The sequence below is a fragment of the Xiphias gladius genome, chromosome 11 (assembly GCF_016859285.1).
Source record: "Xiphias gladius isolate SHS-SW01 ecotype Sanya breed wild chromosome 11, ASM1685928v1, whole genome shotgun sequence".
Classification (NCBI taxonomy): domain Eukaryota; kingdom Metazoa; phylum Chordata; class Actinopteri; order Istiophoriformes; family Xiphiidae; genus Xiphias; species Xiphias gladius.
Window position 1 is genome coordinate 16008022 of NC_053410.1, and position 14420 is coordinate 16022441.

General features: G+C 38.7%; 1 protein-coding gene across 1 annotated transcript in view; it reads right to left on the reverse strand.

Moving 5' to 3' along the window:
• The window catches only part of khdrbs2 (KH domain containing, RNA binding, signal transduction associated 2), a 51125-nt gene that overhangs the window by 19598 nt on the left and 17107 nt on the right, over positions 1-14420 (reverse strand). The window contains exons 3-4 of the mRNA XM_040139808.1: positions 8528-8644; positions 2795-2941 (exon numbers count right to left, since the gene is read on the reverse strand). Of these exons, the coding sequence (XP_039995742.1) occupies positions 2795-2941; positions 8528-8644 (264 nt within the window). The remainder of the gene's footprint in view (positions 1-2794; positions 2942-8527; positions 8645-14420) is intronic.

Consider the following 14420-nt stretch of genomic DNA (forward strand, 5'->3'; position numbering starts at 1 on the left):
GCAGACCTGTGTCAGTTCTAATAGCAGTCATAATTTGTTTGACTTTATGCAAAAACAAATTACTGCCACGTATCTTGTTCAAGCATCTGTGCCATCCTCTATCTGCCAAAATGCTCCCCATCGCAGTTTGGCCTGAGATGGCCACAAGGTCATCCAGCTGAGAGCAGGATCGCCTGTCCCTCTCCAGTACTTCTCACTCTCAGCCTGTACACAGTAGTCCACTGATTAGGTTCCCGTTTGCTTTTTTTTCCCCCTTTCTCTGATGCGTACTATATCTCCGAGCTGACAGGACCAATAGCATTTCTGTAGTCAGATTTTGCTTCACGGCAGATCTGAGTGCTCCCATTAAGACAAGCTTTGTTTTCCCAGTCCTTTCAATGACCGATAAAGCTTGCAGTCAGATAAAACTGCACTTGTGTGTGGCCTGTGTGTTCTGTTTCTGCTCAGGTCTAAATGAATAACACAATACACACTAATTAAGCATCTTAAGTTCTGATTGGAAATGGTTGCACAGCTTGTTCATATGATAAATATTTGAGATTTATAACAGCAGACACGTCTGCACATCACATAAGGGGCGTTTTCATATCAGATGAAAGGCGTGTGTATTTATTTTTCCTGTTCTGTTGAATGTGGGAGCTCAGCAGGAAGCAGGTTTTGTTAAATTATAGGGGTGAGATGTTTCTTTTCAGAAATCATGAGGGTGATACCACATAAAAATGCATTTTAGTTTGGCAGAAGACAGAACCCGCTTCAGTTCCCATGCTTTGGTTTCACATATGCAGTAGCACTTCCCAAGACCCGTAAACAGACTTTGATGTGTAAAATCAGTGGAGATCCCCTTTAATTCCAACCGTATAAACACATTTACATCACTCAGCATGTTGTAAATATAAGAATTACAAGTTGACAATATTAACAAGTTCTTAAATCCATGTGGATAATTTACAGCCAAAACAATCCCCATTAGCACTTCACAAATGACTGTTGTTTCATATGAAGTCATACTTTGACAACACGCTCCTAGTGCACAGTGCAGCAATAAAAAATAAAATAAAAAAAAGGCAGACAGCAGAATGCCACTCTCAACCAGAGGCAGGAAATATCTGTCACTATGGATACTGACAGATGCCTGTTGTGTTACATTATAGACAGTTTATTTGCAATCCTATGAGATCCGTGAAGCAGCGAGCATATGCTATAGAATAGGTATGGTCTTTATTTTTTTTATGTTTTTATTGACACGTGTATATAGAATAAGGTGCATTTAGGGACAAAGTTATGTTTTCCCCTTTTCTGAATGCACTAAATATTCTGGGGTTTGGTCCATACTCACCATGAAAACACAATGTTGGGAGGGAAATGTAGGGTCTGATTAACAAACAAGACATAACAAGACATAGCCCCTGCTTTCAGTTTAGATTAGCCTTTATCATAATAAATCAACATTGTAGGGTTTATTGTCCACTTCCACCTGCCACTGACTGGTTCCGGTCGTCCTCGAACATGGCAAACAGAGCATTCTCATCCACAGTAATGATTTTTAAGCCACTTTGTCACTTTGTGAAATATAACTGAATTGCTTCCTTCATGGTTGCCCTGCTTCATTAGTTCTCCTGTCCGATTTCAAACTTTTGCCTGGCCTAAACTATCTGTGCTTATTGAATGTGTGCACCTATTTAAAAAGAAATGTATTACAGCCAATCCTGTGTGCACACTAATTAAAAAATGTAGGTGCAGTTCTGTAAGAATAATCTTGAATACAATACCTCCTCTTTTCTCAAGGTACTGTAATGAAATGAGAGCTGAGACTCAGCCTGCTTATTCACAGTAGAATTAAACATCAAATACAATACAAAAAAAGCCCCTGCTGATCTTTTATTGATGTGGATCACACAGTGTGAAGAACAGCACAAATGGGACACTGATTGCTGAGAAAATGCACATCTGGTGTGCACTTACAACACCAAGGTAAAAGAAGGATTTCACAGAACTTGTTTTTACATTTAAACATGTTAACAGGTCCAATATGTCCTCTGGATGCAGGCAACATGGTACAGCAGGGGCTAGTTCTCTTTGTAAGGCCAGGTAGTGAGTAAGGAGACTCTGATGGTGTGATGACTATTTTTATATCTTTGGTTTTCACTTTACTAATGTTATAGCAAATCTAAACTAATTACTCTAAACTTATTAATAACCCTGTATTCCTTTACTTGTTTTTTTGGCAGACAGTGCAAAGTAATTTGTATTTGGACGGGTAAGAACTGCTCAGTGCAGATGCAGTATCATCATCCTCCTGGCCCAGTGAGCAGACATGCGTTAAGAACATTGGCTCAGTATAGGAAGACGCATGAACTCCATAAAGTAGACTCATGCTGCACAGTTCCTCTATTAGGCTTGTCACATTTGCAAAGCTTGATTAATATTTACAGCTTAGACTCAGCAAGAGTACACAACATGCACATTAATTATTGCGAAGTTCTCCAGGCTATAAGTTGCTGGAGTCTTGCGAGTTGTTCCATACTGCACTTTAATTGCTGAATACATTATTTTTAATCTGTAAGTCTGTACTGTAGAGCAGCAGTTGTAATAAAAAACTTGTATCTTAAAACGCTTATATCTTGGTCATATGTAAACAAACCCTGGATATTCTGCAGAGTACTGGATACTGTAAACTAGAAGCTGTTTGGTTTGTGTTAATAAGCCTGTTGGAGTCAGCAATAATGAGTGATCTTCATATATGACATAGGAATAAAAATTAGAGGGAAAAAAGAAGGTGAAGTATTAAACTTACTGGAACTAGGAATTTTTTAATCTCCTCCAAGGCGTGACTCATGCGGGAATAGGCCTCTCCAGGTGGAGCAAAGACTTCAATTAAAACGTGAAGATCATTACTCAGATGGGCGTATTTGGCCTCCCCGCTTTTCCTTAATTCTTCCTCCTATGAAAATGAGAGAGAAAGTGAAAGATGTGTGTCCATAAAAGAGAACCCAAAATTCAAATGATTAGCATCCATATCGTCTAATAATATCACTATATTAAATACCACATTAAGCTTGTTTGGATTAATTACACTAATTACACTAATTACATGAATTACTTATTAAACTACTGTATAAGGACATAATCACTGAACTATTTGGAAGTCAGTTTTCTGTATATTGAACTTTGCAGGTTGACAAAACAAAGCAGGTAAACAGTACAGATGTTGAATGACTATGATGATTATTAGTTGATTTTATCTTCAGAATGTCTATTTTACAAAAACTAAATACATGTTAGGAAGCTTGGACAAATGGTTGTTGCTCTACCTGCTGAAGGTTAGATTGTCGGTGAGATTGTACTTCAGCCTGCTACCATGGTCACAGTGACAATGCTAACATGCTGATATTAAGCAGGTATAATGTTTACCACGTTTGCTATTGTAGTTTATTGAGTTAGCATGCTAACATTTGCTAATTACCTCTCAACACAAAGTGCAGCTGATGTTGAGGTAACGTTAGTAGCTTTGCAGGTATTTGGTCATACACCAAAGACCTTTCACTAAAATCCAAAAATGTCAGCCTCATGGAGGTGTGAAGAAAAGTCAGGGGATCACAAAAGACAGAGGGATCTGCCCTCCAGGGACCATGAATCTCTGCAAAAAATTTCATGGCAATCCATCCAATAGTTGTTAAAATATTTCAGTCTGGACCAGGGTGATGGACTTGGCAATGCCATCGCTAGAGCCATGCTGCTAGTTTGGATACAAATCTACATCTACCCAGATGGGGTACTTCTGCTCTAAAATCTTTTGAGAATGAAGAGATTTTGATGTGACTGACACACAGCTCCACTTTTTTTTACTCATTTCATCATAATTATCTCTTGGACATGCAGGGGACAACCTACAGTAGCGTTTAGTTTCAAGAAAAGGAGACACTTGGGCAATCACTACATTCATCCCCAGGAAGGCACTTGTACCACATTCATTCAGACATTTCTGAATGATGTGTAGCTGCTAGACAGTAACTAAAGCTCATCCGACAACTACAGAAAAAAACAACAAGAATAACAGACTAGATAGTAAAGCTTTGTCATAGATTCTGGCACCAGGGATGCTGTTGGTGAATAGTTTTCTAATAGAAATTGAAGTTTGTGATTTGTGATTGTGTGATTCTGTGTCACATCCTGCGACCCATACATGGCATTTAGATTAGTCATCTTGATGGTCAGTAAATGAATTGGTGACCACTTGTGCCAAATGGATGTGGGAAATCCTTATAAAAAAAAAAAAAATGAAGGAGAAAATGACAGAAAAAGTGCCCTTAAAAAAGAGTAAGAGAAGTCATTAGTCAAAAATGTCAACTACTGTATATGTACAAAAAACAAGGTAAAAAGGTCGGAGGCAGCAGACTGAATAGCTTATGAGGAACATGTGTGCAGCGCAGGGGCACCTGGTGGACAGGTGGGGTATGACAGGTTAATTAAATAAAAACAAACATACAAAGAGACCTCTCTGTTTGTGTGTGATTAATTTTTCTTTTTAATTAGGGGGAGAAAGAGGAGGCGGGAGGGGAAGATGATGTAGACATCACCATGGTGATAAAACATACAGTATATTAAAGCAGCAGGTGCAGTGCCTTTTCAGATAATTTTTTTTCATTAATTCTAACATTACTCTGTCTGCATACCAGGAACATAATTGCTAAGAAAAAAAGATTGGCAGGGTCTCCACATTCGCTTTATCAAATTAGAAATTCCATCATAATTATCTCCATAAATGGTGCTAAATAACTGCAGTAATGTAACAGGCCTTTTTCACAGCAGACATTTTTACTTGTTATAGCAGGAAAATGCAGGTGCAGTAAACATAAATGATACATTCCACTCAGGCACTCCAGTTTTAGTGTCCTGCGCGCGTGCATACTTGCTTACTGACATAGTTCACTGGGACAATTACAGTAAATGGCATGGGCCATCATTAATGCTGTTAGTTACACCTTTGCTTTTCCTGCTGTGACAAGTTGAAATATTTGTGAAAAGGGCCTGAAGGGATTGTCCAGTGGCGGCAAACTCCACCCACTGACGAAGACTGTGAGATACAGTTGAAAGCCCCAGAAAGAGGTAAATGGACCTTGAGACTATGTTGGTTGGTCAGTCCGCCACTTTGGTGCAGACTGAAAAATCTCAACAACTATTGGATGAATTGCCATGAAATTTTGTACAGGTATTCATGGTATCCAGAGGATGTATGCTAATGACATGCTAATGATTCCCTGACTTCCTTGTGCCACCTTGAGGTTGACATATTTGGTTTTTAGTTAGATTTCTCAACAACTATTGGATGGATTGCTATGAAATTTGGTACAAATATTCATGTTCCCCTAAGGATTAATTGTAAGAGCTTTAATAATCTCTTAACTTTAATCATCTTAATTTTCATAAATTTCACTTAGTGAATACCTGTCAAACCAATAACATTCTCATCAGTCTCAGCTGTGTTTACTGCTAATTAGCTAGTGATACAATGCTAACATGCTAAACTAAGATGGCAAAGATGGTAAACATAAATATTATACCTGCTAAACATTAGCATGTTAGCATTTACTTTAACAGCATGTTGGCATACTGATATTAGCATTTAGCTCAGAGCAACACTGCGTTAGCGTGGCTGTAGACTCTTATTCTTGTAAAATAAGATGTCCTTACTAATATATCATTCATTCCGTTGCTGTACAGTTTGCATAGCACAATATAAAACCGTGCTTACAAGTGCTTTAACAATGAGTTCAGAGCTAAGGACTCAGAAGATAAATTAAGAAATGAAGCAAAAAATTTGCCTGCTTAGTTTGGATGGGGAAGAAAGGCGCAGTGACCTTTTAGTCTTAACACATGCCCCAAGGGGCCCTACCAGAGGCTTCGCACTGGCTTTAAGGCCTTAAAAGATCTGTACTATAGCTCAGGGCCAGTCCTAACTGTGTTTTAAAAGGAACCAGTTCAATCATAAAATTCTTTATCCATTGAGCAAATAATTGGAAGTGATGTAAGACTTGCAGTGGAGACGTTTCTCCCACTTGTACTTGTACCAGCTGCTGCATTCTGAACAATGTAGGGATTATTCAGTCGTCTCAAAATAAAGACAGTTAAGGCATTTCTGTCTAAACCTATATTCATTCATTCTGCACTGCAGCAGTTGGGTGCTGAGTGCCTAATTGCTCACGACACGCTTGATTCAGAGAAGTGAGAGTGCCACTCATACTCTCCCAGCCAATCTGGGGATTCAAACGTTTGTCCTTGCAACACAAGGCCGTTCTCTTCCCTCTGGTAGAAGTCAGTTTTAATTAAAATTTGCTCCAAAATTTCAGCAGGCTTCACATTCTCTGACAGAGAGCCTACCTAGGTCATTAGGGATCAGACCAAAACATGCAGATGATTGTGTCTCTGAGTTCTTTCAGTACTGATGTTGAGGTAATGTTAGTAGTCACTGAAACGTTTGAGAGACTGTCTTACGGTAGAGAGCTATCCATCATTCACCATGACTGCAGTATGCCTGTGTGTTTAAACAATTGATATTATATGTTTGAGGACTTTAGGAACTCAGAAATGAAAATTCTCTCTAACCTTGCAGTGTTTGCTTTGAATAGTGGTACCCATTCTGGAGTCAGAGAGGTCAAACGAGGACTCTGCTTTAACACTATGACTCAGCACAGTGTTAAACAGGCTGATACCTTCGCACAAGGTGTAATATTGACCATATGGTCTAATATGAGTGGTTGGGCTGCTCAGATGCAAATTTTCAAAAGCTGAGATATTAACTCGCCACTGGACTGGTGCACCCAAATGAGGAACTGGATGAGATGGCAGAAATGTGTGATGTCAGTGTTCTTCTGCGTGTCATGGGACTTTGGCTATCTCTGTGCCACGCTGCCATGTGACCAGCTGCTTTGAATGGCAGCCAGCCTTTCAGTCACAACCTTAAGGCATTAGTCTCAGGTTGTCAGTCCTTCACACGCGTTTTGACTGTACACAAAATCAATATCACAGACTGAAAACACCAAGCTAAATCCAATTGTTACAGCCATCCTTTGGTGAGAGACAACAGTTAAGGGTCTATTGTTTTTCCTCAGTGCTGCACCCAGCATGTTTCTTCCTTAGACTGAAACTGATAGTTGCAACGCATGCTGTACAGTGCAGAATCTCAACCTAAGCATTGCATGCATGTAAATATGCTTAATAAGTTATATTGCTAACAGTTTGGCCATCATTAACATTTTAGCACCTCTCTACTTAATTTTAATTTTAAACACTGAAGAAAAGTTAATGCAGCACATGAGTAAAGTGAATGGACTTATTGGCATAAAGCCAAATTTTTAAATGAACTCTTGCACATGGCTAAGGCACATCCAAAAATCTGGTAGCAAAGAAACGTTACAGGGCTTTCAGCCACCGTCAGAATAAAGACTTTCAGTTTTGAGATTAGGCCTGAATTGAAATCCACGCGAAAGGTATTTGTTTGTAGCCACACAATTACTGAGGAATTTTTAGTTTTCATTTGGTTGACTGACTGTACCTTTTTATGGTTAAATATGGAAGTTAACGTAAGGTCTACAATTGGATGCTGGAAAAAAAACTGATAATTACAGTATATATCAGGTACAGTACATAATATAGTATAACAGGTAAAAAAGTATGAATGTTTGCATATATATTTTTATATATCTTTGCAAGGCCATGAATGACCTTTGAATATCAACTAACATTAACAAGAATCCTTAAAAGTGCTCAGAAAAAATGGAAATTCGAACATTTATATATTTCCATGACAACTGGGCAAAGTCTGCTGAGGAAGACTGTGTTATGCGATCAAAAGCTCCAGAACAGGTACCGAAAGGACCTTGTGGTGAGATTACTTATTCAGCTAAGTAAACTGCATTTAGTATTTACAGGTGCCAACTAAAACCACACTGATATGTTTAGAATAGTTGTAACAGCATCTGCAGTATTTTCCCCTGTTTTTGACGTACTGAAATGCAGCTTCAGTTTCACCGAAGAGGTGGAAAGACTGCAAGTGTTTTGCCATGTCATAATGACTGAATTGGAGGCTATAGTAATAATAGCGATGTAACTCTATAGCAGCACACTGAGAACTGTTATGAGCATGAATACCAGATCCAGCAGGATCCTGTCAATGTACATGCTCGGATAAGTTTGGCTCCAGGGGAACACAAGTCAGCAGGATAAATGACTTTGACAAAGAGATTCATTACTTTGCATTCATAATTGACTGTTACAGAATATGCCATTAAACAACACATAGAAAAACATTGCCTATTATTTTCTCCTACGTATGTTTGTCAACTGAAAGCTGTTCCTTTTTACCATGGGTGCCATTCACCTCAGTTACAGCTCAGATGTTCTTTGTTAGAATATTCTTCTGTGCTTTGGTGGAATTTCAAGCGCTTTTTTTCTGTAAATCTTTCCATTTGATCTATATTTTGGGTCAGACACACAACTATATTTCGACGCAAATCAATATCTTTCTTACCTTGCCTTTATCCCTCATGGACCCTTTGCCGAGGATGGACATCTTCACTCCCGTTTCCTCCTGTAATCTTTTCATGGAATTTCCCCGTGGTCCAAGAAGCTTCCCAACAAAATTAAACTGTGACAAAGGACAGAGAGAAGAAGCAATCATACTCCTTATCAATGATTTCAACATACAGCATGTAAGAAGAGGACAAATAATGAAATGACTGATTTGTATGAAAATACAAATATTTCTGAAGCAGTCTCTCCCTTTATGTCTTGGATATAAAAAGAATTTGATCCATTTGAGAGAGGTTTAACCATAAAATATGCTTGCTGGCCATTAGTCATCTATTATCAATATAATCTCACATTCTGTTCACCATTCATCATGTTAGAAAAAGCTGTAATGTGGCCTGCAATAAATCAATATAATTGTGCTCTGTATGTACCACATTAAAGGTGAACGGGACTCTCAACGTGTTCATCCATCCTTTTGCTTGAACTGTGCCCTCTATAGTCATGTATCTTATTGGCGTTTAGGGTCATGCATGTCCTGCCGAGAAAAAAACAAAACAGAAAAGGGAACGTGGGCTCAAACCAATAACGTTCCTGGGACTTTTTCAGAGGTCAGTGGTGAGATAAAGTCAGAAATAATAAGTTTCTTCACAGTGGGAAATTAAGTAATAGTATCCAGATGACAAACTATCAGATTCAAGCCTTGGGGCTGAGAATGTCATTTCCCTCTCGCTGTGCACCAGCTAGTGTTCATTGAGAAAAGTAGCTCTGGGTGGTCGCAGGCACAACACTGCTGAGAGGTGAAACTCATAACACATCTGTAGTCAAATGGGTTGTTTTTGAAGAAAATATGAGCAGAAGACCAATTAAAAAATGGGAAAAAAGAGACTTGCCACTTGAAACAAGCCCATAAAGGCTACTTATACTATCTCATGCAGTTTTTAAAAAAAATTGTAATAAATGGTTCGACCTTCGAGTGTTTGCTGTCGGATGAGATAATAAGAGACCACCTCCAGTGCTGAACAGGTGGTCAGCTGACCACTACAACATAGTCCGGCCAACCCTAAAACGATATTAACCTTTTCACAAAGCAGCCGCTCCCACTGTGGCTGAGCGACTAATAACTTCACTTCCCGCTGTGTGGCTGCTGCAACTCAACTCCGACAAACGCACACTCAGCTAATTTCATGAACAAGATTAACATCATGAGTGAATGCTACATCTCAAGTTAGGCAGGCGCCAGGGACACAGAGATGAAACCATCAAAAAAGCAAAGCATCCCTACTGTCCTTGCCTGTCCTCTGATCTGAATGATTAAGGCACCTTTTGTGGACACCTTTCGTCACAGGGGTTGCTTTGACAGGACTATCCTATACTGTAGCTGGCAGGGAGCTTGAGAGCAGATGGTGGCTGCGGCTACGTCGAGAACACGCTCGCTGGGCGGTAGAAGAAGAGTGGCCTGTTTTCATTAAGCTAATGAATGTCTGGAGCCACTCTGCTGCTCCATGGCGAGCAATTTGGGCTCCAGAAAGGGGCATGATTCGGTGTTAAATGAGGTTTGAAATGATGCTATGTGCCCCCTGCAGTCTCAACACTGATAACTATGCAGATATTAGAAGAAGGAGTGTTGTGAATGCAACAATTATGCACAAAGACATTGTAGACATTGAACAAATATTCAGTGATAAAATGAGTACACTCGATACTTATTTGTATTTCACAAAGAATATATTCTACATTACGGACAAGCATTGAATGAGAGCTTTTCTGGAGGATAAATTCTAATATATTAATCTGCTCAAAAATTCTAAATCACCAATTTTATGAGGTTCCGTGATGGGTACCCCAAAGTCTAAGGACGAATCTGCAAACCTGCTACAGTAGCTGAGCAAAGCACCTCTCACAAGAACCTAAGTGACTGAGGCCTGTTTCATAGTTGTACGTTTGAACAAGATTACAATGGGTTTTTTTTAAATCTCACAACTGACATGTACAGTGGCCTTGAGAGCTCAATACGCTGGAACTTAAGAGAAGCACATAGAGTAAAATGAGAAACACATTCACCACACTGACAAATGTAACATGACGAAACACAGAGGAAAAACAGAAAAGTCCTGCTAATACGGAAAACTCAAGCAAACATTTAAACGTTTTTTCCCTTAAAAATGTCAATACCAATTTTACATATCAAAGTTTACAGGTCTCTTGGGGAGTACTTCTGCATATGTGAAAAAAGGTTGTATAAAGCCTATTGTCTCAAGTGATGTCACTTGAGTCAACGTAGGTTGGGTTTGGAGACTACAAGATTTAAAATGAAAAAAAAAGCTGGGGGTGTGGATTTAGGAAGAAGTGAGCTTACCAGACCTCTCTAGCCCGCTGCTCCTCTCTGCTTGCAGCTAGTTCGTGGCTACATTAGCTGCTACCAGCATAACACACCTGAATCTCTGAGTGAACTGTTGGTGGTTGAGATACATTTTGGGTAATATAGGAGGAACACGTGGAATAAAAAAGATAATATCTCTAGTTCTGCTGCATTTATTTTGATCCCTTAAAAAAAAACAAAAAACAAAAAAAAAAACCCTTTCATTAGTCAAATACTGTTTTAGGAGTATAATGCTAAATCAGTGGAGAATGCTTTTAAGATGCAGTACATTGAGCTCTGATAGTCACCTTAGACAGGACCGGCTTTGAGGACTTGAAATGTAGTGCATCTGTTGTATGGTACAGGTAAGCCCTGCATTGTTATATGTAATCCATTTGTATTCCTTCTTTTATTTGGTTGTGCTGATGTGTGGCTTTATAAATGACCTTTGTACAGCTATGTTTAAAAAAGGGTTTCATAAGCCCCAAACTTTAATATTAAAGAAAAAGGAACAAGTCTGGAATCACACCTGTCATTGTGGTTGTTTTCCGTGTGAAAACTGGAGCTATCTGTGACTGAGACTTGACTTCATACTCTCTGTAGACATTTAAACCTGGATATAATAGTAACTGTTCACACACTCAGCTGATCCTACTGAACCCAAATTTATATTTTCTTTTTTACAAATGATGAAGTGCAACATAATGTTGGTCCGATCTTGATACACAATCTAGACAATAGTTCTTTTCAGAGGCATAATGGTGGAAAGCACGCTGACTAATCCTCTTGAAATGGTTTTACACCTGTGAAACACCACAACCTCCCTGAGCATGAAGTTGTTAATTTTCATATGGAGGTTGGTGAGTGAAGCACGACCACATCTGGCTCATCACATACAGTATGCAAAAACAATATAACCACTGTTGTCTACAAGAGGATCTATTTATTTGATGAAAGAAGCAATGTTTCTGCTGTAGGCTGCAGCATTTATGACATACCATGTCACTAATGTGCCCCACAAGGCCTGAGATCTCTATGAACACACAATACCAACTCAGTTGAGTGTCAAAGCAGCACACAAGAATATTTTTCCCTACAATAAAAAATAAAATAATATTACTATGAAAGGAATTTCTCACATTTAATGATGCTATATTTAAAGTAATAAAAAGTCATTAGATAAGAAAATCTAAATAAAACAGCAACGCTGAAAGAATGCACTCACATAAATAAGAATGAATGCAACCTCAGTATGATTTTATATACCAAACCTGCACGTTTCTGCGCTTTGAGTTCCATGGGAAGCATGAAAATACTGAAATTTTGCAACTTGTCAAGGTGCTGTAATACTGCAGATCTAATAACAAAACAAATTTTTAACAGTTCCAGTTTGTAAAATGTGCATGTTGGCTGCCCTTTGACGCAGTGAACTGAGGCCAGTCAAGATTTGCAGATGTCCTGAGGCACTTACTGCCAGGTTAGCGAGCTGTGCTATTGGGGAAGTCCAGGTCCTGTCTGATAGGAGGATTAAAGCCTTAGGTAGAGGTTTATAATTTGATGACAGCCAGGGATGACTGGGCTGTGAGCCTGTCAGAGGAGTGTGTCCTATCAACTCCACAGACATTAAAAAAAGCAGATGAGTGGTTGTTTGGTGCGTGTCTGACAAGCAGTGGAGACTTACTCTTCATCTGGTGAGCTTTTCAGAAAGGGATCCAAACCAACTGAGTGTTTAAAGAGAGGCTGTGTTAATGCCTGTGTTAATGCTTGGTATCAGATATTAAGGTATGACTTTACTCTACAAATGTTGTCTCTGTTGAGGATGTTTTTCTCAGGTCAGAACATTAATAAATCAACATCCGATACATATGCAAGCAGTCATTTTGTATTGGGACACACCAATCACCACAACAAAAATATTTAGAGAAGCAATGCATTTCCCAGAGATCAGCATAATGAAACCAGTTCAAATCCAAAAAAATGTGGAAATAGTTGTGCATTCATGTGCACAAGGTGACAAAATGACCTAGATCTTCCCGCATCTTTATCCCAACAAACAGGAGCAGAATGTCCTAATAGAAATGTCACAAATCTCATTAATATGTTAACCCCCGAACTGTCGCCCAGATGGCCTACACACACACAGACAGTAAACAAAACAAATAACACGATTACTGTAAATTCTAACAAGTGACAAACAAACTTTGACAGCCTGTGTGTTTGCTGTCAGAGCAGCAGCTACATAGATCTCCTGTTGGAGCAAAGAAAAATCAGTTTTGTACAATCTGAACTCTCTTCTTGCAAGTCTCTAACAAGCTATAGCCTTTTAAATCACAAATGACCAAAAGAAGTTATTTTCTATATTGAATCTCTCCACTTGTTTTAATGGGGAGGCAGGGTTTTTACAAATACTGCCCAAAGTATAACAGAAGAGACGTATGTAGTGAACACTTTTACCGAGTCTCAATTCCACACTATGTGCCAATACTAGAATGTTTACATTACATACAAGTCTTCATGTACATATACTGTTAGTATACAGGACGTTATATACAGGAATACACAATTTTTTCTCCATTACTAATGGGAAATATTGACACGATCGGCTTTAAAGTGAAAACAAAATGCCTTTCTAAACATATATTTCCTTATTTTTGTTTTCCCAAGTCTTCCTGTAGTTCTCTCACAATTACTTAAAATTTACTTTTATTTTCTCCAGCTGTGATCACCTCCTTTCTGCTGTGCAATTCATTTTAGGACAATAGTGTCAATCAACAGCACACTTAAGAATCAAGTGAATCTATGCTGCTTGCTGACATTCCACTTGATTTTATCACATTAGAGTGAATTCACTATGTACTGAAAACCCTGTTTGAATTAGTGTCTCAAATAGAGCTGGGACACAGTCAGTGTGGGGAGGTTTTGACATGGGGAGGCATTTTATCTTTATTATATCTCATGAGCAGCATTGTGGCAGACAAAGCCATCTCACAAACACTGAGTCAGTGGGATCCCAGAGTGGAACTGTGATCCTATCATACAAGTGCTTAATTTTAATTCACAATCTGCACTCCCTCTACTGTATTCAGCACTTATCTAAGCAAAACACCTTTCCACATGATAGGCCTTTCTTTGGGACATTGACATCTCTGGGCAGAAAAAAATGGAATTTGTCTATGGGTAGAGCACAGCTGTTGCACTATTTAAAGGTTACAATAACCTAAGACTGATAAGCTCGAAATTGTAGCACCCACAAGGACAAAATATAATTTAATGTGTTGTGGGCTGTGTATGTACCAGCAGAATGAATAGTTAAAGCAAATACCCTACAGAGGTAAAATAGCTTGTTTAAATTTGACAAGAGCAGAAAAATTCCCATTTTGTTTTTTAACTGAATAAAATGTATTCTAATTAAAAGGGCGAAAATCATTTTTATAACATTCTCGTACACATGCAGAGTAGTCCCAGTGCGGGACTCAGACTTGCAGACAGTATCAGACATTGAAAATCCATTTCATGCCCCAAGGTTATGAGA